General features: G+C 32.2%; 1 protein-coding gene across 5 annotated transcripts in view; it reads right to left on the minus strand.

The window, feature by feature from the left end:
* Positions 1–26752, minus strand: part of ELP4 (elongator acetyltransferase complex subunit 4) — a 253984-nt gene that overhangs the window by 137241 nt on the left and 89991 nt on the right. For all 5 annotated transcript variants that reach the window (XR_007403636.1, XR_007403635.1, XM_025452359.3 and 2 more), the window contains exons 7-8: positions 22408–22596; positions 417–525 (exon numbers count right to left, since the gene is read on the minus strand). Coding sequence is in view for 3 of the 5 variants with exons in the window: in XM_025452359.3 (XP_025308144.1) it covers positions 417–525; positions 22408–22596 (298 nt within the window). In the remaining 2 variants the exon portion in view is untranslated. The remainder of the gene's footprint in view (positions 1–416; positions 526–22407; positions 22597–26752) is intronic.

The following is a 26752-nucleotide window of genomic DNA, read 5'->3' on the forward strand; positions in this document are numbered from 1 at the left end:
AGCTACCATAGTCCATAGTCTTAATGTAGTTTGGTGATAAGTTGCCATGAAAGAATGGTTGGGGGCGGAGGGGGCACCTGGGTGGCTCAGCCGGTTAAGAGTCTGCCTTTGGCTCAGGTAATGATCCCATGATCCTGGGATGGAGCCCTATATGGGGCTCCCTGCTCAGCGGGGAGCCTGCTTGTCCCTCTCTCTCTGCCTGCTGCTCTCCCTGCTTGTGTTCTCTGTCAAATAAAGAAATAAAAAATTAAAAAAAAAAAAAAAGAAGAAAGAATGGTCAGGAATGGAAAACATTTAACAGATAAATTATAAAATTCATGCTACTTGACAGTAGATATTATCACTAGACATAAGGCTTCCAGGTACCCTAGAGGCAACCTAGGATATTCTCTTCTCTTTATAAAGGTGCTGCTTACCATGATAATCCTTATATAATGGGTTGGTTTCTCTTTCAGAACCAATAAATGATTCCAGACCAACAACTGTATCTGACAAGTTTGTAACACGAGCAATAATTGCTTTATTCTGTAAAACAAGAAAACAAAACACTCATTTTATGTTTAAAAATATAACACATATTCAGTGCCATTATACCATCTCAATGACAAATTGTAGAGGAGACAAATTATCAATACAGAAAAATAACTCAAAGCTATGACAGGCTGAAAACTGGATGAAAATATGTACTTAATTGAAAATTCCAGCCCATGTATGTATGCTTTTCTAATTAGAAGAGCTAAGGGGATATACCTTATTTTCTGTAGAGAACATAAATTGATTATTTTTCTTTGCATTAAGAGGCAAGGCTACCTTTATCCTCACATACTATTCTTTTTCAAATTACTTTACTCACTGGAAAATCTGATAGACATCAGGATTCAGAAACAGTAGATAGTACAGTATAATGTGTAAGGCAAGGTCCCACTATCATCTGTCAACTGGGACCAGGTCCCAGCCCTGTAACAGCTGAGGTCCTCTGTATCGTTTTAGAAACACGGAAGGGTTCAGCTAAGAGGCTGCAGCATGGCTAGCTCTGGAGTCTTCTGTTCTCTCCTTCCAGATGCTGCTATTTGGCTCTGGGATAACAATAAAGGCAAAGAAAAGATGGTAGATGCCTAGCACTAGACTGGTAGACTACCTTCTTCCCAACACAACCTGACATGAACCAAAAACATTGCTAAATAATACACTGTATAAAAAAAGTAATATTTTAAGTAGCAAAAGTCCTAAAATACCCAGAATTTCATGGGTATAAAAGATCATTAAAAATATAATCATTAAGGACCCTATAGTTCTCTTGCGTTATTTTATTTAATGGAAATTCAGCATTTCTTTTAGCCTGTGACAGCAAATATTTCATATGTTAAAGCATCTTAGAAATATATTTGCTCTGAAGTTCTAGATAAGGTGAGAAAATTGCTCTTTGTAAGATTTTATAATTTTGAAACTCCCTTTTTATATACTGGTAATGTGTACCAGTTTAAAAAGAATCTTTAGAAAAGAATGGGAAGTGTAAAACAGTCAAGAAAATTTTAGTTTGATCCTATGTTCCAATAGGGGAAAGTCCAAACACAATGAAACACATTCACTTTCTGAAAACATGATTGACTACCGAGCTTACTGTTATTTATCTGTTTAAGTCCTCTAGTAAAGATTGCATAAGAATGAAAAATAAAATAAAACTGGTCAATGTCACCTGACTCGGTCTGAAATACATAGTAGCTTCTGTCACTAAACATTATGCTGAAATGACTGACTAACTCATACCTAGGGCAGTATTTGAAACTCCTCTGTAAGTAGAAATGTGTGTTGTATGAAGAATTTTTCAGCCTTTGAATCAGTACTCTTAAAAGGAACCAGTAAAAATAATCATCCTTAATTGGCTTTAATACTCTCAATCACGTGGGTACCAAGTATAGAAAAACAAACATAATTTGAAAATGCCTATTTTTTTCTAAGGCAATTTTTCATTCAATGGTGAGAAAATAATACAGATTGATTCCTTACTTTCAGTTCTATGCCACAGGGGATGGTCCTACTCCAGGAATAACAGGGGCTTCAGAGGCCATAAACAAGTTTCTCTCAATATTTCTTTAGCCAAAGACTATTATATCAAACTCATCCAGGTTGGGTTTCAGCCAGTTATTCTTCACCCAAACAAAAATGTCTGCCAGACATTCCAACAGCTGGGAGACAGTTCACAATGAGTCAACTTGAAAATGATTCATTGTGCTGAGTACTGAACAATGTTGGGGTGGGGGTGGGGTGTGGCTGGGTTGGTTGTAGAGGGTGAGAACAAGTGGGAGATGAAGAATAACCATGTGGTTCTCCCATTAAGAAGAATCTTAGATAACAACCAGCAGGCTCTTATCATTTCATTTTTAGGATAAACTCAACTGGGAAGAGTACTCCTGTCATGGACCCTCAGATGAACAAGCACTTATAAAGGCTACTGACAGTATTTCTTAATCAAAAGGTCAGATTTCCTTTTATACATATATATATCTATAAATACAAGACTAAACCTTTGTATCTAAATATCTAAATCTAAAGTGATAAAAGTCAATTTTTGTTAGAACTCAACTATTTAGATATTCAGTGATATAAACTAGAGTTTTCTCAATTATTTTAATAATAGAAATTGTTACGTTTAAGGATAGAATTAGTCTTCCATTCTAGTAGTATATAAGGAAAGTCTTATATATTTAAATGGACAACCTGACATTTATTTTAAAGAGGGTTTCTTTCTTTAACCTTAAAATTTAATAATAAACCATTTAACACCCTGTAATATTTGTCAAAATTATAAGTCTTTTTAAGGTAATTTATGGGAGATTTAAAAAAAATCAACCCTCCACTTTGCAGAGGAAAACTAATGAATTCCAAAGTAAAAGATGTATATAGCCAGGATTTAAAACTCTCAGAAACTCATTCATAAATTTAATTTATTTTGTTTCTAAGCTCTGTGGATTTACACTATAGTTATTAACTGCAAATTAAATTCTATTTTAAAAGCTTTCATGAAGTATTAGAGCAAGAAAAGTTTTAATCATTACCACAAAATAAGTTATATTCAACAATGACCTTACTGCTTTCTGCACAGCAGTTTTGGAAAATAGTTTATATAATGTGGCAAACTAGACGGTAGAAGTTGTACAGATATCAAAAAAAGTCTATAGAATAAAAATTACTAGAAATTATATAAGAATAACATCAAAGTTTCTGTCTGAGATTATCTTAATTATAAACTCATTCAGTTTTCCAGTGATGTATAAAAGCATAAAAGATATTTGGGGATGTAAATGTAAATATTTTTTAAAAAGCCAAAATAGTGTTACAGATTATTTCTGTACCTCCAAGATTCATAGGCAGTATGGTATATTGATGTAATCATATCTTAAAACCACTCTTGTCAAAAGGTCTTTCGTAATGGGAATACTAAGTGGTCTTTTAGATAAAGGTAGGCAAATTTACTTAAAAGAATCTAAAATTAATAGCTTTAAAAATCCTCAAAAGCATAATAATCACAATTCACTTTAGGGAGAATACACTATGGACAATAAATTGTCATAATATAATTCACAGTGTTCAGAAAGCTTTATTTAGCATAATGATCTGAGCAGAGGCCTTGAAATTGGAACTTCCACATTCTCATCTTAACAGATTCTAAATGTTTTTATGTTATTAGCCAAGATGTAAAACCTCTTTGGTCTGCAGTATATGTAACTGGAAATGGAGTAGTCAAGGTATTTGTGCATCAATTACTTGGACATAAAGTTTGAGTGATTTTTGTGTAAACTTTGAAGTTGTTACATTATAGTTTCTAATAAGGAACATTTGAGTAAGGACATTCAGGATTCACCAGTAGGAGTAAATTAATGGTTATATTTATGCATGGCACAATGACATCACCCAAGTATGTACAATGATACTGCTACCCCTCCTCCTTGCCCATCTGGATGTGAAAATCTAGGATGGCTCAAAAATCCTCCCTATACTAGACAAATCTCCCTTCACTCCTGGGTGAAAGTTGTCAGCTCTGGACAGTCGCCAAGACATGACTAGGAGGGAAGCCAGAAGAGAAGAGAGCCAGTGTCCAGGAGTTTTAAGAGTTTGCTGGCAGTCTCAAATAGCATTGTATTAAGTTACATAAAAGGTTCTTAAAACTTTCTGTTGCAGAGCAATTTCTTATTTAAATTTAAATCATGTCAAATGCTGTTGCAAATAAAAATGGCAAATCAGATTGTCCAGTTGATCACCTTTTTACTCCAATTTTAATTTCACAAAATATTTCAGAGTTTTTGTTTTGATTGTTTTTTGTTTGGTTTCATAGGATGTTTCCTGTTTTCTTTTATGGAATGGTAACCTCTTTATTAGGATACGCCAAATCCATTAAATGGATTTTAAATAAAGGAAGATTAATTTAATGCTCCCTTGCAATTCAAAGCTAATTAAACCAAAACTATGAACCTTAAGAGATAAAATTCAACTACTGCCATATAAACTCCTTCCATTTTCTAATAAAAATAGTTGAGATACCTATTTAGAGTAACCAAGTAACAATCAGAATACCTCAAACCCTGAATGTTTTCTTACTTTCTTTGACCCAATTATCTCAACAATATAAAAAGACACAGTTTGTACCAATACAAAGTATACTCCCAGGAAAGACTTTTAACAAGAGAATTAAAAAGTAATTAGCCAATCATTTAATTATTAAGAAGCTTGAAAAGAATAAATCAGTTGACATAAAGCATTTTATGCGATGCCTTAAATAAGTTCTTGAGTTATTCAAATAAGAAAGGCAGCAAATATACATTTGCTATATATTTGAGTATATGGCACACACATCAGATTTAGGACTTCAATACTGCAAAAGCAGTTAATATTGAAAAGTTAAAGAAATATTTAAGTTATTTTATGTTTGAAGCTACTATGTAACATGGGGTGTGTGGGGGGAGGAAGGGGGGAGAATCCCAAGAAAAACAAGTATACTACTTAACACGTTATAATAACATTTTTCTGAGAAATGATATGCATAGAAACACAAACTTATTAGAATTTTTGGCATTTCTTTGTCATCTAATCAAAATATGGAATAAAAGGATAAATCTAGGGATGTTTAATGAGGTATTTGTTTTTCTATGCTTATTAAGTTCCACATACTATAGGATTGAGACTCTGAAATAATAAAATTGTTTATACTGGAACTTTTTACAAACATTCTTTCACCTTCCCTAGAGCTGTCACTTACTTCTGTAGATTAAATTTTTATTTTATGAAAAAATATTTTATAGTGGGAAAAATAATTCTGTTCATAATTATTTTGAGTTTAAGAATACAGTTTTATCAAATAAGAATACAATTTTATGCTAGTAAATATTTGTAATCATAATATCTTAATGAAGGTATTAGATTAAATATTTCCAGATTTAATACCAAACTTCTATTCAAGTTCACACAGTTAATTTTAAATTACAGAGGAACTTGTGTAAATTTTAAAAACTGTAGTTATAACACTCTCTTGGTAGCATCATATACTGATATTTACATAGAGAAATCATGAAACAAACATATTTTGATTCCTTTTTCTGATTTTTAAAAACATATCCACAAAGGAGCTAATGGCCAACATTCTTAACCTCAAGGGCAAAATAAATGGCTAAATTGTCAAATTTTACTAGAATTAAGCAATAGGGCCACATATTTTTGTGATTTCTATTTGATTGAAAAACTTGGTTTTCTAAGTTTTGGCATGAAAAAAATTTTTTAAGAACACATGGTGTTTTTTCAGAAATATTATTTACATTTACACTGGTCTCAAATAGTACTTGCTTTGCAGAACATTTACTTACATCAGTTTTCTTTTTTTTCAGTTTTCTCTTTCAATAGGTTATAGTATCAAACATTTAAAAAAATCTTACATATTCTGAAAACTTTTATACATGGAGTAAACAAAATATTGTAATGAAAAGGCTGAAGATAATAATGGTATAATATTCAAAATTAATTTTAAGTGTTTCTCATAAATGATGGTTTCATATTAGATAAATTATTCATATGGACATTTGTCTTTTTTGTTTAAAAATGTTTAATGGGTAAATTCTTAAATCAGAAATTTGTTGCTTAGTACTTTATACTTGAAACCTTTAAAATGTAATTCACAGATGTCCAAAAGCTCATAGCTTGCCTGGAAAAACAATTGCTAGTATCCAAATATCAAACAGAGCATCCAGCTGATGTTTGGGATGCAGTGGTAGGTTAAAGATACTAAAGTTTAAAATCAGCTTAGAATAATCCCATATTGAGTATAAAATGATAGCCTGTCATCAGGAACAGGCTGACAGAGCCAGGTCCAGATGGGAGACTGGCTGGGAAAAGAGCTGAGGCAGGTGGGAAAATGATGGGAACCTGACGGCAGACAGGACTACTCCCTCTGCTGGCAAGGTTCTCATCTGCTTGAATTTTTAACTAATGACTAGCTTTTCTTTAATTATTTAACATAACACCAATAAATTATGTAAGGTGTTCCTTTTTTAGTTGGCTGTTCTGCATTTGCACATTTTCAAATTCATGGTATCCTATTTTTCACCAGATTAATTTCTCAGAGATATAAGGATCCAATGTTTCACCAGGAGGTCCAATTATTTATCTTGTAATTTAATTGCATCCTAAGCATAAGCAAATGCAGCATTGCTTTTATAATATAAGGCCTTTAAAATTAAGAATGCCTTTGATTTATATTTATTGATATATGTGTCTTCTTGAAGAAGAGATTTCTACGGACTTCACAATCTCTTTCTCAGGCTCTGCATAATGCCCCGTAATGAAATAATATAGAAATGAACCATATAAATCAACTATACAGGGAACAAGGAAACAGCATGTCACAGCAAAACAGCATAGATGTACAGCGCCAAACCTATCTGATAATCTAATGATCTGAGTTTACAGATATTATGTACTAATATGTAAGAAATTAAGAACTAATGTTTACACAAAAAATTTGTTAAATTTTACAGAAAAATTATTCAATATTTGATTTTCAATGTAAGTTAATAGCTGCAGCAAAAACATTTAGTAAAAATCTGTTCTAAGATTTTGGCCTACAACCAGAAGCTCCCAGAACAGGAGGGATCAGCTTTTTCACCCACTGTTCTCATCTGAATCCTGGCTTAAAAGCTATTCCAGCTCCCAGCTTTCCAGAAGGCTCCATCCCAGGAATCCCTGCCTGCCATTTGGTTTGCTGATTTTAATCTCTCAGGACTTTCTTACAGTGGCTCTACTATGCTGAACTGGCACTTGCTTCTAGAAGTGAGTTATTATTAAACCTGTAGGTCAATTGTGGCACTAACAACTCTTTGGAAGCTTTCAGCCACAGTGTACAATTTGCTAGTCTAATTAAATATTAATTCTAAGTGTTACATTTTGTGGCTAAGAGCTTTTATTTTCCATCATCAGCCTGGAAGAGAAGGAGGTTACAAGGCTAATTTAATCTCTCCCCTTGTCCTCCCCAACATTAAAGATTAACTACATAGGGTGCAAAAACATTATTAAAGAAGCAGAAACTCTTTATATAATAATAATAATGTAATTAATAGCAAAGGGCTAAAACATAATGTTAGGATATAATATATGACCTAGTACTTAAAGAGCTTTAGATTATAATTTAGTTACAAGCACATTTTGTTTCCATGTTAAGAAATAAGTATCCTTTTTGAAAAGAGTAATCTTTCTTTAAGGGAAAGTATGCATTCAGGTATATACATAGGAATAATTCAAAACTTAAATTTTCTCACAGGTATTTTTCAGACAGCTTGTAACACCAAAGATGAAAAGCTTAGTAATTTTACTTGTAAAATAAATATACAATTAAATAAAGTTATATTTATTTTCTGTACATAAAAAGTGATGAAGTCAAAGATAGTTTATAATAAAAATAATAGACATTAAAGATCCATTTCCCTTTTTTCTTCTACCATATTCAAGTGGACTGAACACAGAGGTCTCTCTCTGCTTCTGTTCCCAGAACAGTTGTGTCCATGCCTGGACACTGGGCATTATAAAGACTGTAGTCCAACAGCCAAAGATTCCATATGCCCAAACAGATGACTCAATCTCCATACTGTGATGAGACGTTTCACTATTTCTATCACTGATATATTTGAAAAATTTGGCTCTAAATAGTACTTTAACAACCACCACCACTACAAGGAAGTACAGTATGTATCACCATATGAAGTATAACATCACAAAGTTATTTTAGAACAAAAAAGGTTTTAAATTAAAATTACTTTTCTTTTTATGGCTTGCTGAATATGCTTTGGTAAGATTAAGTATAATGAAAGGTTTCTAAATGGTAATTTTTTCCTTTAAAGATGAGCATTTATCTTATTGACCACTTAAAGTATCTTATTCTTATTTAATATGCATATTTATACTAAGATAAAATGGTATATATTCTGCAACTAACAGAAACTTACAGATAATTTGGAGTTTATTTGTGCAAAAAGTTTCAAATATCCTTGGCCAAGAAAGTAAATTAAATACATATGTGCAATGCATACAATCTAAGATTTGATTTAAAAGATTAATCAGATATTAATATGTAATATAAAACAGAAAATAAAAACTGGAGCTATAAGAATGCATAGATTCTTATAAGTCACCTACAATAGTAAAGATGAAACACAAGTTCTATTATTTGTTATTATAAAGAGTAATAGATTCTGTTTACAATGCACCAGACTCATATGAAGTTACTAAATTTTCAAAGACTAGAATTTGACACATATGGTGCAAAATTAAAATAGGTTTAATACAATTCAGTTGACTTCTTAAAATTGCTTCTTTTTAAACTTTTAAAAATGTTAATTTCTTACAATCTGCCTCATAGTAGTTGAGAAGATCTAGAAAAGCAAAAACTAGATTCTCAGTTGAGAATATCTTGTTAAGGAGCTCATGAAAAACTGACAGCCAAAATGTCTGACTTTATCTTTTAGTAATTGATAGTTATGGTCAAGAGATTAAATCTAATCTCTAATTTTCATCTTTAAATATTCTCCTTAATAAAGTACATTTAAAGAGACCACTTAAAATAGATTAAGTTATGTGACACAAGGTGATGTTATGCTTTCCTATAATGATGGTCTTATCTACAACTACATTAAAAATATTTTCCAAAATTTTATAGTTGTAGACTCACAAAAGTCTGTCATTTCTTCACCATTCATTTATTTTAGTTCTTGTTTTAAGAATAAAAGATTCCACACTGAGAGAAATTCACAAGGCCGAGTCCACATTTCATAATCCCATCCATATTAGTAGTTGGTTCTAAGCAGTCCATTACTTGACTTAGAGTTTATCTGCTAAATACTCAGCATGAACACAAAAATTCATGGATGCGAAAAGACTTGTTCTGAATTACACTACTTTGAAACATTCATTCATTCTAGTGGGTTCAAAGCTTTACCACACTAATGTAAAATATTAATTATTTTAAATATTAATTGTAAAATATTAATGAAAACATATCAATTAAAATAACACTAAATAAAGCCTTCTTGAATTTTCAAGAGACATTATAACAAGACATTTTCTTCCTGCTTTCCTTCATTAAATGAATTTTCCTTTGGTATATACACCAACATACTGGTGATAGTTTTCTTCAAAGAGATAGATTGTAAAAAAGTCCATAGGTCAAATTGTTAAGGCCATTAGCTGACCAAATGACGGTGATGACCAGTCAAAATATGTAGTAGGCCACTTTCAAATCTGAAATCTGTTCTGAATAGAAGAAAGTTTAAATAGTTTATAAACCAATGTTCTGTAAGCAGATACATTAAATGCTGGTAGAAGTATTTAGAAGTATTCTAGAATGAGAAAATATTATTTAATATTTTATGAATAATGTCAAAGGAGTTTTCATCTCTGCATTATTGTAGTTGAGAAATTTATTAGGTTGTTTATATTTAAAAATTCTGTTAAAAAGTAGATTATAAGTGTTTGGATACATTAGCAAAAATAAAAAGTAAATATTCATCCTGAAAGGAAAGCTCTGAGAGAGGCACAGAAAAATACCACCCTCTCCCCAATTTTAATTACAGTTCTAAGTTCCTTGATATTTATTTCCTGATAGTTTCACGTAAAAGTGCTTTTGATCAATAAAAACAAATCAAGAACAACCTATCATAGTTTGTGTAAATTAAATGGATTAGGTAAGATAAATTTATCTTCCTTTTACCTTACCAATGAAATCATAATAAGGCATAAAACTAAAATTTTGGCATAAAACTTAATTTTTATTTCCAAAAAGAATAAATGTTATCAGTTATCATTTTCCTCAAGCACACAACTGTCACTGGAAATTGAAAATAAAATTCATTTAAAAGGCACAAAATGTTATATAATTTCGAGGTGGATGACAAATTCCACTAATAGTAAGCCAGTTTCCATTTCAAGTCCAAAAAAATTATAGTTTCATATCTTGCTAGACATGGAAAATAAAACAGTATCCTATTATGACTGGATCAAGGGTATCACTTTGCAAAAAATCTCATTAAAAAGTTTTGAACAGTGCACAAACAGTAAATGGCAAAAAAGCAGTAGCATGTTCAATGCATCTGAAATAGAACAACTTTTAATATAGAAATTTATACTTAAGTTTTAAAAAGTTGAAGTAATATTCTCATACTTAAATAATATACAGTAAGAGTTTCAAGGTAGAGTTTTAGTTATTTTTATTAGATGCAACCTTCCCTCTTTTTTTTTTTTTTCACTCCACGACAACCTTCATTCGACAACAGTTTTGAACGGTTGAGTTGTGAGAACGTGAGCAGCTGCTGTTATTATAACTAAAGGTCTGTCTACGGCTTGAGTCTGAGAGACCACATGTTCGGCTGTCCTCTCATCTTGCCATCCTCACCAATTAACTATTAACATGGAGGGCTGTACACATGCTCTTGGGGGCTCTTTAACAGGCTTCTTGGCGAGTGGAACAACTACACAGCAGGGATCTGGGAACTGGGTAATGCTGGAATATAGGGGAGCTGCCCGTAGTTCTGCTCTTTCTAAGGACACTCTACTCCATAGTTTAGCATGTAACAAAGTCTGTATTTAACTTGGCCATTTTCACATACATTTTTAATATGATGTCTTTGAGCAGATGCTAAAACTATTTTCTAGAAAAAGATGTATAAATATAAGTAATATTACAATCTCACTGGGAAAATTAAGACTATATATTTTTTAAGACACCCATAATACATTTGATGAATAATTTTAGTGTTTTCTTAACAGATATTTAGGATTTATTTTTCAATATTTGTTTCAAAGTGTGCTTTGCTCTTTTTTCCTGTGCTGTTACGGAAATAAGTTTTAACCCAAAGAAAATTTAAAAAATGCCAAGTTCAAAGTTGTAAGGCTTAACACAAAATATTTCAAATGCAAATTTAAAAATAATTCTTTTTCATTCTACTTGTAAGAGTCTTATTATAACAATAAATTCAAGTCAGTTTTGAATCTATGTCATTATTTTCCCTGTTTTAACTTTTCCTCCTCTTTGCAATTTCCTTAACTATGTGTTCCTTCCCTACAATGAAATTAAACATGGGAAGCATGCCAAAAGTATAATAAAGGGTAACTAATCATTACTGTAAAAGTCTGACAGAATGCTAATAACTAAAGTAAGAACACTGATTGGTTGTTTTACCAATTTAAGAGATATAGATATTTTATATACTTTTAATTTAGTGATATTTTACACAACATATTTAAATAAAGGTATCACAATTCTATTACCTATATATGTTTAATTATATGACATTTCCAAGGATATGAAACTATATATCTATTTCCTGCAGAAACCACTATACTATCAAATTCCAAGCTTAAGCATGCAAATACCTAATATACTAATTTTATGCTCCATCCATACTATCTTCTACATTGCTGAAGAAGCTCAACAAGGATGGAAACTTGTTTGTCTTATTCACTATTATATTCCCATGAGTGCCAATGCCTGCAATAAATATGTTAAGCGAATGAGTAAGTTAAATTACCCTTAGACATTCAATCACCATTTAAATCCTGACTTAAGAGTCTATAGGAATGGCACTAGTCATAGTGCAGAGGAAGATGATGTATGATATTAAAAAGAGTCATGGCACAACATGGTGATGTTATGATTTAGATGGCCATCTGACTTCATGCATGCTTCTTGGTCTGTCTCAGGCCTAATCTGTGAGAACATTCTGTCAGAGTCTTTCATGTAAAGAGGAAGAAAGCTGAGGATTTCTACTGCTTTGATGGACTTGTACACCTTATTTTAATATTTTATTTATTTATTTCAGAGAGAGAGAGAGAGAGAGAATGTGCAGGGGGGAGGGGTAGAGGGAGAGGAAGAAGCAGACTCTCAGCAGAGCAGGAAACCCCATATGGGGCTTGATCCCAGGACCCTGGGATCATGACCTGAGCCGAAGGCAGATGATTAACCCACTGAGCCACCTAGGTACTCTTGTACATCTAATTTTTTTTGTCGCCTGATCTCTATTCAAATTTTCAATTTTGGAAGTCTTTTTAAGTAATAACAATGAAGGTAATGATCGCTGACATATACTGAGTGCCTGCTATGTGTCAGTACTGCGTCAGCACGTTATCTCTAAACCTCTGAATTAGGTATTCTTCACCCCATTTTTACAGAGGAAGAAGCTGAGGCTGACAAAGCTCAGACTTGATTAAAACCATATGACTAATTGGGTCTATCTGTCTCCAAAAGCCAAGGCTCTTCCCGTTGCTGAATGCTACCTTATGCACAGTCTTTCTCTTAATTTTGACCTTATTTAAGTACTTCCAGTGAGTAAGCTGCATAGAATGGTGGTTAAGAGTAAGGTAATTAGAGGGTGCTGTGCTGGTCTAAATCTTGAGCTTCACCATCTGTGTGACTTTGGGAAAGTCACTTCAATTTTTTTTTTTTTTTTGGTCCCTTGTTTCCTAATCTGTAAAATGGAGACAGTAATAGCACCAACAATATGGGCTTACTGTGAGGATAAAATGCGTTAATATTTGAAAAGAGTTGAGGATTGCCAACTGGCTCAGAGAAATAAATCACACTATAAGATTTACTAAATAAACTAATAGTCCCCTGGTTCTGTGTATTCATATGTCTTTGATTAGCTTTGTAAGCATACTGCTTCCAGTTCTTATTCCCTTTCCTTGACTGTGATTCCTTGCCAGTCTTTAAGAGTTATATCCCCTATTTACATCATGATTGGTTTAAGCAAATTGTTACGTCTTATGTTTTCTCCTAAGTACTTTAATAAAAAGCCCCAAATATTTAGTGAGATGTCATGCTCAAAGAGCAAAAGAATAATTTGTCGTCGTTGTTGTCTTATAGCTCAACTGATATTTAGTGCCAGAAAACTATTTATTTGATAGCTAGAAAAATTGCCTAGGGAAGAGACTATGGAAAATGGGAAAATTTTAGACAGATGAGCAGTTTTTTTAAAAAAGATATCCTCGGGACCTGGGTGGCTCAGTGGCTGAGCATCTGCCTTTGGCTCAGGGTGTGATCCTGGAGTCCCAGGGTCGAGTCCCACATTGGGCTCCCTGCATGGAGCTAGCTTCTCCCTCTGCCTATGTCTCTGCCTCTCTCTCATGAATAAATAATAAAATCTTTAAAAAAATAAAAATAAAAAAGATAACTTTGAGGAATATGTCATAATTCTGCTCACATTATTTAACCTTAGACCCATTACCAAAGTCTGACCGTCCATTCTTCCCTTTCTATTTCAAAATAGTCTTTTTACTGGTACCTTAATAGACATAAATTTAAACTAATCTCTTTCAGTTTTATGAAGTTTTAAATATATCTATAATACCAAAATGTAAATATTTCATAATGTTCAGATATCCAGTCCACCTTATCATCTCAATCATTATTTAATTGGTGATATAGATAGTAGACGTAAGGTCATCTGATAGTATGACTGCTGTTTCCTTACAGAGGATAATTTGAAAAAATTTCTTTTCCTTTTTCACTCATTGATCCCTTTGGAATAAATAAAAAACATTACATATACAGATGTATTTATTTCATAATTGTTTTTCTTTGCTTTGCAATTACACATAAGGAAATATGCTTCCATCCTTCTTAGTAGATGTGACTATTAAATCTCATTAACTATGTGACTTTATAAAAACAGAGGTAAGGCTTGTGGGGAATATTCAAGGACATAGTGCTTGTACAGTGCTTGGCCTGTGGTATGTGCCTAAAAGTTACAGTAATTGCAGAGTTGTAGTAGTAGTAAGAGTAGTAGTATTTTCACCAGTATCTAATAAGTCTCTTCCAAGTTTATTTACATCATAATCAAGAAGCTCATTAAAGCTAATTGAACTAATATTAAAGTATTAACTTTATCCTGACTTAACATCATTAACGATGCAAACAATACAAGTATGTGTACAATGTCTAAGATGATTAGAGAAAGGAGTTTCCCTATGATATTCATGTGATTGCAAATGCAAAATAAGTTAGGTTCATGCATAATCTTCAAAGAGCCCTTAAAGGAAAAATAAATTATCCTCTTATAAAATTATAAGTAAATTCTACTGGCTAATTTCTTATTTTTGCCAAACTTTTCAGTTATAAGACTTGAAATATCCCGGTATGCCCTATTGCTCTATATATAATTAAGGTAACTAAATGTCACTTTAATACATTGGCCAAAAAAAAAAAAAAAAATAGATTGGCCATTTGCAGATAAGGTTGGGAAACGTTAGAAAAAAGATGCTACTATCACATAATTTATAGTGAAGATTCAAGAGATTTCAACAATAAGATATTAGAAATAATTTCCTAAGAATCATTATTTCTTTAATTAACCTTTTTTAAAGATTTTATTTATTCATAAGAGACACACACAGAGAGAGAGAGAGAGGCAGAGACATAGGCAGAGGGAGAAGCAGGCTCCATGCAAAAAGCCTGATATGGGTCTTGATCCCGGGAGTCCAGGATCACGCCCTGAGCCAAAGGCAGACGCTCAACCGCTGAGCCACCCAGGCGTCCCCCTTTAATTAACTTTTATCAAACATCTAGAAAAAGCCTAGTTGCTGTGCTAGGAATTTTTATACTTTATTGTCTTTAATGATATATTATTATCAAAAACCTAAGCTGACAAAAAAACAAATTATAAATATGTGTCCCTAACTTCCCAGAGACTATAAAGTATTAGATATATAAGATTATATTAAATCACATGTTTGAGGCAGACAATAAGTACCTTGGTAAATAGTAATAATAATAAAAAGAGAACTAGTGAATGTAAAGTGTGTTAGCATATATTTAGAATGTTAATTAATATGTCAAAAACCATTCGAGAACACGAACTACAGCTATGTAAAAAATTCAAATTGGAATATAATGATCCACTAGTATAAGATAAAACTATACAACTTTTAGATGAAAACATAGGAAAAGACCCTAGTGAGGGTAAAGATTTGTAAAAATGGGAGGAATAGAGGAGAGAAACTGCCCTATTAAGACTAAAAACTTCAGCTCTTCAAAAGATACTGTTAAAAGAAAAGCCCAAGGTATAGACTGGAAAAAAAATTATTGTGAAGATATACCTAAAATATTTAAGGAATTTTACCATTCAATGAGAAGATAAATAACTCAAAACAATGGACAAAAGACATAGACAAAAGAAGATGGGCAAATAGCCAACTAGTATATGATAAGATGGTCAACATCATTAGTTATCAAAGAAATGCAAATTACCACAATGTCATACATTTCACATACATTATGATGGTTAAAAAATAAAAGACTGAAAATAAAAAGGTTTGGAGGGATGTGAGTCCTACCCAAAGAGATGAAAATACATTATCTGTATAAAGACTCACACATTAATGTCTATTGCTGTTTTACTCATAATAGCTTCAATGTGGAAAGAACTCATGCCCATCAGCAGGAAGAAGAATAAAGTATGCTATTTTTTTAAACTCAAAAACTAGCAATAAAAGTAAACTGTGACACATATAACACAGTTATATGTAGATGGTGCTGATATTAACCAATTCGATTGTCTGATATTGTATAATGAAATGTGTAAATATTTGGAAGAGCTGTATAACTTGGTGAACCAGTGCCCTCCAAATGACCAAGGAATGAAATGTTGATATCTTAAATGGGTAAAAGACCCATTCGAAGTGCAAGATAAATCAATGCCTTTTAGTGTAATGTAATATGAAAAAGTTCACTGATACAGTTTTTGATTCTACATTGTAATTAATGTTTATAAAACTATTACTTTTTGAGTTTCAGTGTATATTGAAGAAGAATCTAAGTTATCTGAAAAAGCTATTAAAACTGTCCTCTCTGGGCACCTGGGTGGCTCAGTCCGTTAAATGTCTGTCTTCTGCTCAGGTCATGATCCCAGGGTCCTGGAATAGAGGTCTGTTTCGGGCTCACTGCCTCCCTACTTGCCACTCCGCCTGCTTGTGCTCTAATAAATAATATCTTAAAAAAAAAAAGGCCAACAAAAAACAGTTCTCCCTTTTCCAGAAATGTTATCTGTGTGAAGTCAGATAGTCTTTTCATTTTTCAACCAAAACAATATATCACAGTGGGTTGACTAAGGAAGCCAATATTAGAACCTGGTATTTTCTATTAAGGAAAAATGTAAAAACATTACTCTTCTTGCTATTTTTTTTTTTGGAAAATCATTGTTTTTTTTACAGTCATGTAATGAGTTTATTATTATTTTAACTGAATTCATAAATATTTAAAAATTTCTGTTTCAGCTTCTAATACGGTAAATATCAATACATACAAGCCAAATGAATAAAAGTGTTGAGATCTTCCATAGTTTTTAAGAGTGTAAAGAGGTTCTGAGACTAAAAAAAAAGTTTGAGAACTATTGGACTAAAGTTCTGATCTGGTATCCTCATAACTCTATCAGATTTACCAACTATTTTGTAACTTATCTTTTTTTTTTATCAGCAGCTTTAGTGATAAAGTTCACATACCATACAATTCACTCATTTAAAGTATACAATCAGTGCTTTTTTAGTATTCACAGATATGTGTAACCATCACTCAAGGCAATTTTATAACATTTTCTCCACCTTAAAAAAAAAACAAAAACCTTAAATCTTTTTACAAATCACCCCTCCACATACTTAAGGTCTCCTTGTCTCCCTACACTCCAAGTCCTAGGTAACACTATTTATTTTCTGACTCTATAGATTTACTTATTCAGGACCTTCATATTAATGAAATCATATAGTATATATTTTTGTGTGATGACTTCTTTTACTTGTCATAATCTTTTTAAGGTTCATCCATCTAACAACAAGTATTAGTACTTTATTCCTTTAGACCCAAATGTTATTTCATTGTATAGATAGATATACCACATTTGCTTATCTAGGTATCAGTTATTAGAAATTTAGTCTGTTTCTATCTTTTGGCTCTTAGGAATAATGGTGCTCTAAACATTCATGCACAAGTTTCTATTTGGACATATGGTCTCATTTTTCTTGATATATACTAATGAATGGAATTGCTGGGTCATATGGTAACTCTACGTCGAATCACTGAAAAGTGCAGACTATTTCCAAAGCACCCATACCCTTTAACATTCCCACCAGCAGGGTACAATGGTTCCAATTTCTTCATCTTGCCAACACTTACGGCTACCTGAGGTTCTATTTTACCCATCCTAGAGTGTGAAGTGGTGTCTCATTGTAATTGTGATTAGCATTTTCGATGATTATGTTGAGCACCTTTCATGTGCTAATTGGCCATTTTTCTGTCTTCCTTGGAAAAATGTATATTCAAATTTCTATCCCTTTTTTTTTTTAACTGAGTTGTCTTTTTTGTTTTTAAGATTTTATTTATTTATTCATGAGAGACACAGAGAGAGAGAGAGAGAGAGAGAGAGAGAGAGAGGCAGAGACACAGGGAGGGAGGGAGAAGCAGGCTCCCTGCAAGAAGCCTGATGCAGGACTGGACCTTGGATCCCAGGATCATGTCTTGGGGCAAAGGCAGACGACCAACCACTAAGCCACCCTTGAGTTGTCTTTTTATTATTTAGTTGAAAGCATTCTTTGTGTGTTATAGATACAAATCTCTAATCAGATATATGACTTGTAAATATTTTCACCTATCTGTAGGTGGGCTATCTGTAACGATTTCTTGATGGTATCCATCCTTTGAACATAAAAGTTTTTCATTTTGAGGTGCTTGGCTGGCTCTTTTGGTAGAGTATGGGACTCATCATCTCAGGGTCATGAGTTCAAGCCCCACAGTAAGTGTGGAACCTACTTTAAAGAAACAAAGTTTCTAAGTTTGATGGGGTCTCATTTGTCTATTTTTTTTTTCATCGTTTGTGCTTTTGGTGCCATATCTAAGAATCCTTTGCCAAATCTAAAGTTATGAAGTTTTTCCCCAAGTTTTTTTTCTTAGAGTTCTATATTTTGTAGCTCTAACATTTTAGGTCTTTGATCCATTTGTTAATTTTTGTACATGCTGTGGGGTTATAGATCAACTACATTCCTTGGCATATGCCTATCTAATTGTCCCATTCCATTTGTTGAAAAAGATGATTCTTTTCTTACTGAATAGTTTTGGCAACCTTGTTGAAATCAGTTGACCATACAAATACGGATTTGTTTCTGGATTCTTAATTCCATTCCATTGATTTATATGACTATTCTTATGATAGTACTATACTGTCTTTAACCATTATTTGATAATAACTTTTGCAATTGAGAAATACGAGACCTACTTTATTCCTTCTTAGGATGATTTTGGCTATTCTAAGTCCTCTGAAATTCCATAGCGGTTTTATAATCAGCCTAACAGATTTCTACAAAAATGTCAGCTGGAATTCTGATAGGGAGTGTGTCAGATCTGTAGATCAGTTTGGAGACTGATCATATTAATTCTGAACCTTCTGACCCATGAACGTGGGAAGTTTTTTATTCATTTAGGTATTGAAAATTTCTTTCAACAATGTTTTGTAATTTTCAGAGTGTAAGTTTTACATTTTCCTTGTTAAAATTATTCCTAAGTATTTTATTCTTTTTGGTGCTATTATGAATGCAACTGTTTCCTTACCTTCATTTTCAGATTGTAACACAAGTTTTTTTTTTTTTTTTTAAGATTTTATTTATTTATTCATGAGAGACACAGAAAGAGCCAGAGGCAGAGACACAGGCAGAGGGAGAAGCAGGCTCCATGCTGGGAGCCCTACGTGGGACTCGATCCCAGGTCTCCAGGATCAGGCCCTGGGCTGAAGGCAGCGCTAAACCGCTGAGCCACCCGAGCTGCCCGTAACACAAGTTTTTAATGTTTACCTTCCCACTAGAGAACTAGAGAGTAGTACTGGTAGGAATCAGTACCTCTCATTCATCTTAAAATTTCCACTGATATATGAAGTGGACTACAGCACTACCAGTCACCCAAAAACAGTGTAGAAGAAATGAATGAATGAATAAAATAATAAAAAACAGCTTCAATAACTAAATTTATAAGAAATATAGATTTTTCTCCCTAATTTGTTACAAGGGAAATATTTGGATTTAAGAAATATTGATATGAGAGGTGCCTGGCTGGCTCAATTTGGACAGCATGCAACTTGTGATATCAATTCAGGGTTGTGAGTTTGAGCCCCATATTGGGGAAGTGTTTACTTGAGAAAAACAAAAAAGAAATCTTGATGTGAAAAGTCAAAAATTTTTTTCTGATTAAGATCTAATTTTTATTTTGCTAAATGCTGGTAATTATTAAAGAGCAATGTTAACTTGAACAGCAGGAAGTTGCTATGGTAACCCTCAGAAAGCTCAAAAGCACAAGTCACTGACAATGTATGGGGGTATGCTGTCAATTACACTCCTCTTCCACTTGTGCAGAGGGAATATAGTGCCACATCAGACTACCTTAAAATTTTTAGTCACTTAAAACAGTGACTTTTTCTTAAAGGAAAATATGAACCTTTTCCTGTGCATTGAAGGAAAGCTCAAGGATTCATGTTTCACAAACTTCAAAGCCCTCAAAGTCTCAGCTTTAACCATTCTACAATATATTTAAATACAGTACCTTAAAATGGCATTTTTTGATCTCCTTGGCGATCTCCAAATTTCATTTATATCTCATTATTTCTGTGAATGCATTTAAATGTAGAGTTTGCACAGACCCCCCCCTAGCTCAGATGAGCCCCATGTCATTTCTAGATCTAATATAAAAGACATGAGATTTACCAGCTTTGAATGAGTTTCAGAATGAAACTCTGTTATATATTCTAATATGCGGTTCTGGAATCCAATTCTCTGGGTTCAAATCATGGTTTCTCAAGTACTGAACAATGATCTAGTTTCTTAATTTTTTCTGTATGTCAGTTTTCCTATGTATAAAATGGAGATCATAACATAGTTACATAAAATTTTATAAGAACTGTTAGATCCTGACTTTAAGTGTTTTATATTTGTTAGTAGCTATCATTATTGTTATTATTATGATTTCCTAGAGAAATAAAGGAAAACAAAATTCAAACTTGTTATGCAATAAATGTCATTTCAAATCATTGTTGTTTTAGTATATACATTTGGAAAAGATGGTTTCAGTGATTTAGTTTATTTTGGCTTTCACATTCCATTCACTGCAGCTGATTTTTCATTATATTATTTTTAGTATTGAGTTTGTTACAGAAATATATATAATACCGTGGAAAAATATATGATAATAAAACACAGCTTCAGTAATTAAATTGATAAGAAATGCAGATTTTTTTCTCCCCAATTTGTTGAAAGGGAAATATTTGGATTTAAGAAATATTGATATGAGAGGTGCCTGGCTGGCTGAATTTGGACAGCATGCAACTCATAATGTCAATTCAGGGTTGTGAGTTTCTCTATTACCTATACAACAATAATAATGATGGAAAACTGTCTCAAACTTGGCTCTTGAATATTTAAAAAAAAAAAACTGGGAAGGGCACCTAGGTGGCACAGTTGGTTGAGCATTCGACTCGATTTTGGCTTGATCATGGTCTTAGCGTTATGAGGTTGAGCCCCGTGTTGGGCTCTGAGCTGAGCATGGAGCCTGCGTAGGATTCTCTCTCCCTCTTCCTTTCTCCTCCATGTCCCTCCTCCACGCTCTCTCTCTCTTAAGGGGAAAAAAATGAAATAAAAAAAGATAAAATAATTTTTTAAAAAAGTTTTATTTATTTAAGTAATCTCTACACATCGGGTGTAGAGACTAATGACCCTGAATCAAGAGTTGCATGCTCTTCCTTCCGATTGAGCCAGCCAGGCACCCCAGCCTCTTTATTACTCTTAAGAAAAGGAATTTTTGAGCCGTTAAGGAAAATCTTGTAAAGATCCCTCTTTTTATATCTGGGAGGACTGAGCTCCTTTCCTGAGATTCTAGCTTCAGAAGGTTTATACACAGAAACAAAGAAGAAGGGGACTTGTCCAGATCAGTATTTTTTTTTATTTTTTCCTTCAAAATTTTGAATCCAGATCAGTTTTTTTATCTTTTCCTTCAAAATTTTAAACATAGAAAAAGATATATAACATAAAATTTATGATTTTAACCATTTTTAAGTATACAGTTCAGTGATATTAAATACATTCATAATGTGCTACCATCACCACTAACAATTTCCAGATCTGCCTTCATTTTGTAGAACTAAAACTCTGTATCTATTAAGAAATAAATTGCCATTTCCTTGTCCCCCTAGACAAGGAAACACCATGCTACTGTTGGTCTCTATGGCAAACACCATGCTACTGTTGGTCTCCATGATTTTTTACTCCTATAAGTACCCCATGTAAATGGAGTCACTGTATTTGTCTTTTTGTGATTGACTTATTTCTTTTAGGATAATGTCCTCAAGATTCATCAGTGTTGATGCATATATCAGAATTTCCTTCCTTTTCAAGGTTGAATAATACTCCACTGTAATTTAGTCTACATCTTGCTTATCAATTTGTCTGATAATTGATACCTAGATTCCTTCCACATTTTAGCTATTATAAATAATGTTGCTATAAAAATAGGTATATAAATATTCCTTCAAGATCTATGTCCAGATCAGCTCTATGATTATTGAAAAAAAATCAGTAAAAATCAACCTCATGACACAATACTATGTTTACAAGAAATCAAAGAAAAAATAATAACATTATTAAAAATGGACTTAACCACATACTCACTGTATATTAAAACCATAAATACACAACAATTTAACAATCTAAAGTAAAAGACATTTTCCTCCCTAGCATTTCTGAAATCTGTTTTACTTAAGTGGCTTACGAAAATAATTTATTAGACTCAGACTCACAAAGCATTTATGTATTGCTCTTCATTATGTTGCACTTGTTAGAGGAAAGAAAGGTTCTTACTTGGATAAGATGTGTTGGCATTGTTATGATACAGGCTGAAAGAGAGGTTCGTAGAAGACCACGGAGAACATACAGGAACTTTGTAAGGCTGTGGCTGTTGTCACAGTTTTCTGTACAGCAAATGTCATCTCCCCATAAAGGTGATCCAAGATTCTGGATTCCTATTCTTAAAATGTTTTTCTGTTTTTTCTAAAGGAAAGTGGGAAGGAGGCAAACATATTAGCTTCGGTTAACCAACAGGATACCTCTTTCACTTCTCTTTGCCAGTTTTTAAATTTATAAAAGATTAGGAAGATAATGTCAGTAGAGGTGGTAAAAACCTTTATCTGTAGTTAGTATAAGGCAATATAAAGGAAATCTTCATTATTACAGGAGTATTAAAAACAACTGATTTTTTTTCTTACTTTTGGAAAATCTGAAGAATATCAAAAGCCTCAAGCTTCTATATTTTAAGAGTGACTACGCTAATAATTATGTTTGGGGCACCTGAAATAATATATAAAAAATCAGTTAGCAATAAAGAACATCTAAACCAGAATGCTTACAAGCCATATTCAGTATTACAAGATTCCACAAGTCTTTCAATAAACTATAATTTGCTCAATATTTCTCTTTTAATGCTATTGTGTTCAATGCCTGATACTTTATTTGAAAGAAGTTTAAAATGTGTGTTTTGGTTTTACGCTCTACATATGTCTTTACTTACTCTTCTTGAAGCTATTTTTACAAAATAATTTAAGTTTAATACTTTTCATAAAATTGAACAAGTGAATATTTAGAAGTCAAGTCTACTGAGATTAAGGTCATAATAGTGACTGACATTTCCTGGGAAAAGAACATTTAAAAACCATTGAATAAAACCTAGGATGATTATCAATAAGTGTTTGCCATAAATGTATTTATAAAAAATTTTACTGTTTGGGTTATTCTAATGAAACAAATGTTTTATAAACACTTTCTTTAGTAATCTGGCAAAATTTTCTGGGCAAAGGAGGAGAAATTAGCAAAACCTGGTATATGGGAATAATTGAAAAATTATTATTACAATTCTAATGGGAAAAGTAAGTTTTTTTCTCTTAAAGCAAAAATTTGGAACATGTGCCATTTCTGAGTGTGATTTCTGATGAAGCCAGATCCTATATCACTTGTTATTGCTATAATAAAACTAATAAAATTTATTTAACTACTACAATTTATTAACCAACCACTGTCTCCTTGATATTACAGATAAAAGTTGAGTTTGTGTATTTTTGAGAACTAATCAACAAAGAAAAGTAGGGAAAATGAATAAAACGCTGAAATGTTAGAAGAGGAAAAACAAAAAGGTACAATAAGTAGTAAGATGGGTAAGACAGATATTCACAGCCTGAACTGTGCAACTAAGACATGGTTCTGGGCAAGACACGTACACTACTTAGGCATTTGTTTTCTCATCTTTACAATAAAAAGAATAGAACAGAATATTGTTCTATGAGACCATACAATCCTTCAAATATAAAAAGGGACACAACAGGTTGGATAAAGCTATTAAAATGAGATTACAGAAAAAGGAATTTAGTTTAAGCACATTAAAAAAAACCTTCCTGACTCCAAGGATCTGAAACATACCATTAAGGCAGCCCGTCCAGTTTTCTTTTCTGTTTGTATTAAGTTTATAATAGTCAATCACATTAAGATATATGTTAACAATCCTTGGCAGTTCATAAAAGTTGTTTTCTTCTTTCTTTTTGCATTACTTGAATGAAATGAAGTAATAATATGTACCATGGCATGTGTTAGAAATTTAAATAAGTTTTTGATGAAATCATGTAAAATGTCTGTAAATAGGTAGGTTATCCCTCATACTGTATTACTTAGAGCCTCAGAATTTAAGTAAAATAGCACAATTAAGTTTCATTTTGTCATCCCTAAACTTGTTTTCTCATAAATTGAGCTTAAATTAGATTCTCAAAACAAAGAGCAATCTAGACAAAGGGAGAGAAACTTTCCCCCAAAATATAGGTAGTAGAACAAAACCTGAAGGTAGAGGGAGAGAAGTATTATATTGTTTCCCCTGTCAACATTTCAGAAATTAAAGGTCAGTTGTATATTTTAACCCAGTCACTATTATACCAACTATTATAATCAAAGAACACGTGCTAAAAGTTTATAACAAAAATGCTGTTAGGTCCAGAAGCTGGAGAACTACAGAGGTTTGGCAACTTTGACAGAAACATTGTCATATCTGAAGATTAAGATAAAAATATTAAGCCAAAGAATGAACGATAAGATATGTAAGTGAGGTAGGTACTCAGCGTATCAGAACATAACTGAGCATAATACTTCAACATAGGGTATACATTTATATATATATATTTTAAATGATAGTAATTACAAAAACAAAGGCCGAATTACAGATTACCTGTGTAATTTTAGACATCTAATTCCTTTGCTATGCCATATAATAATGGAGCACATTGTAAGGCATAATAAAATTAAAAAGATAAATTCTAGTTGAAAGCTGAATAATAAATAGTTTAATTTATTTCTATGAGAGCATCTAAAATATTTAATCTGGTATTCTAAGTAAAATCAGTGTTCAAATTTTGTTTTTACTGCACATTCTTACTTAAAAATTATAACTTAAATGAAATTGTGACAGCAATTTGTAAATGTCTCCACTCCAAATATCTTTATAGATGAGCTATATACTACTTACTACCAAGGTTTTTTGGTTTTACCAATTATATATGGTAGTATATAATTACCTTGTATTTATATATATGAATATATTAAAATATATAAATAAATTAAGTGTATAAATATATATAAATATATATAAAAACCTAGTATTATATACTAGCATATAACACTCAATTCCTTATAGCCTACTTCAAATAAACTAAATTAGGTTATTTGAAAATGTAAGTTTATTTGAAAATGTAGTGACAGAGAAAGCAAGATGAAAATTTCCTTTTAAAAAGAAGGATTCATTTCAGTATCAGAACATTATTTTGGCTCAGGAATAATATTCTTTGAAGTAGTGCTTCAGAGATGCATTTTTTGTGGCTTCTTGAACTCATCTAAAGTTTCTGAGATAGGGAGGTGGGTGGGGGATGGGGGTGACTAGGGGATGGGCACGGAGTGGGGCACTTGATGGGATGAGCACTGGGTGTTATTCTATATGTTGGCAATTTGAACACCAATAAAAACAAATATAAAGAACCTATCTCCCTTCTAAAAATATAAAATAAAGTTTCTGAGATAGAGGTGTAAATGAGGTAATTTAGCAAATGATACATTCTATAATAAAACAATATGGATATTATTAACATAAAAATGTAACATAAACCTTATGTTTTAGTTCCAATAAAATAGGAAATATATTTTATGATAACTTGCTAGCACGTGGTAAATTTTATTAGCATTCTTGGTATTCACCTTGTAAATATCTACCTCAACTCTGTTTAATCTCAGAGTTAATAGTTGTAGAACCTCTGGTTCAGAGAGACAAGTTCAGTTTGTTGAATCAACTTTCATAAAATAAAATACTATTTACTGAAATGGTGTTTTTTCATACTCAAACAACTAAGAAAACAAATATTTTATTCCCTCCCAATAATAGCTTACTGATCAAGGGTCCTTTAGATGGATGTGTGTACATATATGTGCGTATATGCATATATATGTAAGTATGTGTGTATCTTTATGCTATTGCCTTTGCTTTTTTGCATTTCATAAAATTTCTTGCTCTTAGAAGATATGCCATCATTCTGTAAGAACAGCAGCTCTGCACACTGTATCATAGGAACTGTTATGACATGCCTGTTTCCATAGTAACCACAGCGAGTGGGGAGAGGTGTCTGTCAGGGACCAATTTACCTCTCCAGACACAGGGAGGACACAGTGCCCATAAATCTTAGCTAGGACCAAAAATGGAGCAACAATGAACAAAATAAAATTGTATTAAAAACCAAGGACCATATCAAAAATTGTAACATACATGAAGAGCCATCTATAAATAAATGTGTATGCTTCACCACACACATAAGTATTTTCAACTTGCTAATGATGATCAAAAAAATGATCAAAAAAATTTAAAAATTATCGTGCTGTGGAAAAAACACTAACTATAGCAGTAAAGTTTATAAGAATACTTAAAATTAATGGATTTAGAGCAAATGCAATTGATAATGCCAAAAATAAGTCTTTGGGATTCTTTGCTTTCTTCAATAAAAATAATGGTGCTCTGGAAATAATTGTGCTAAAATAATAATAATGAACTGAATGTCTCTAGCAGCTATAGCAATTAAAATCACTGAGAAAGATTTCTGAAAGGCATGATATCTAGAAATGAAATTTCTCT

This window comes from Canis lupus, chromosome 18, assembly GCF_003254725.2.
Source record: "Canis lupus dingo isolate Sandy chromosome 18, ASM325472v2, whole genome shotgun sequence".
NCBI classification, from domain to species: domain Eukaryota; kingdom Metazoa; phylum Chordata; class Mammalia; order Carnivora; family Canidae; genus Canis; species Canis lupus.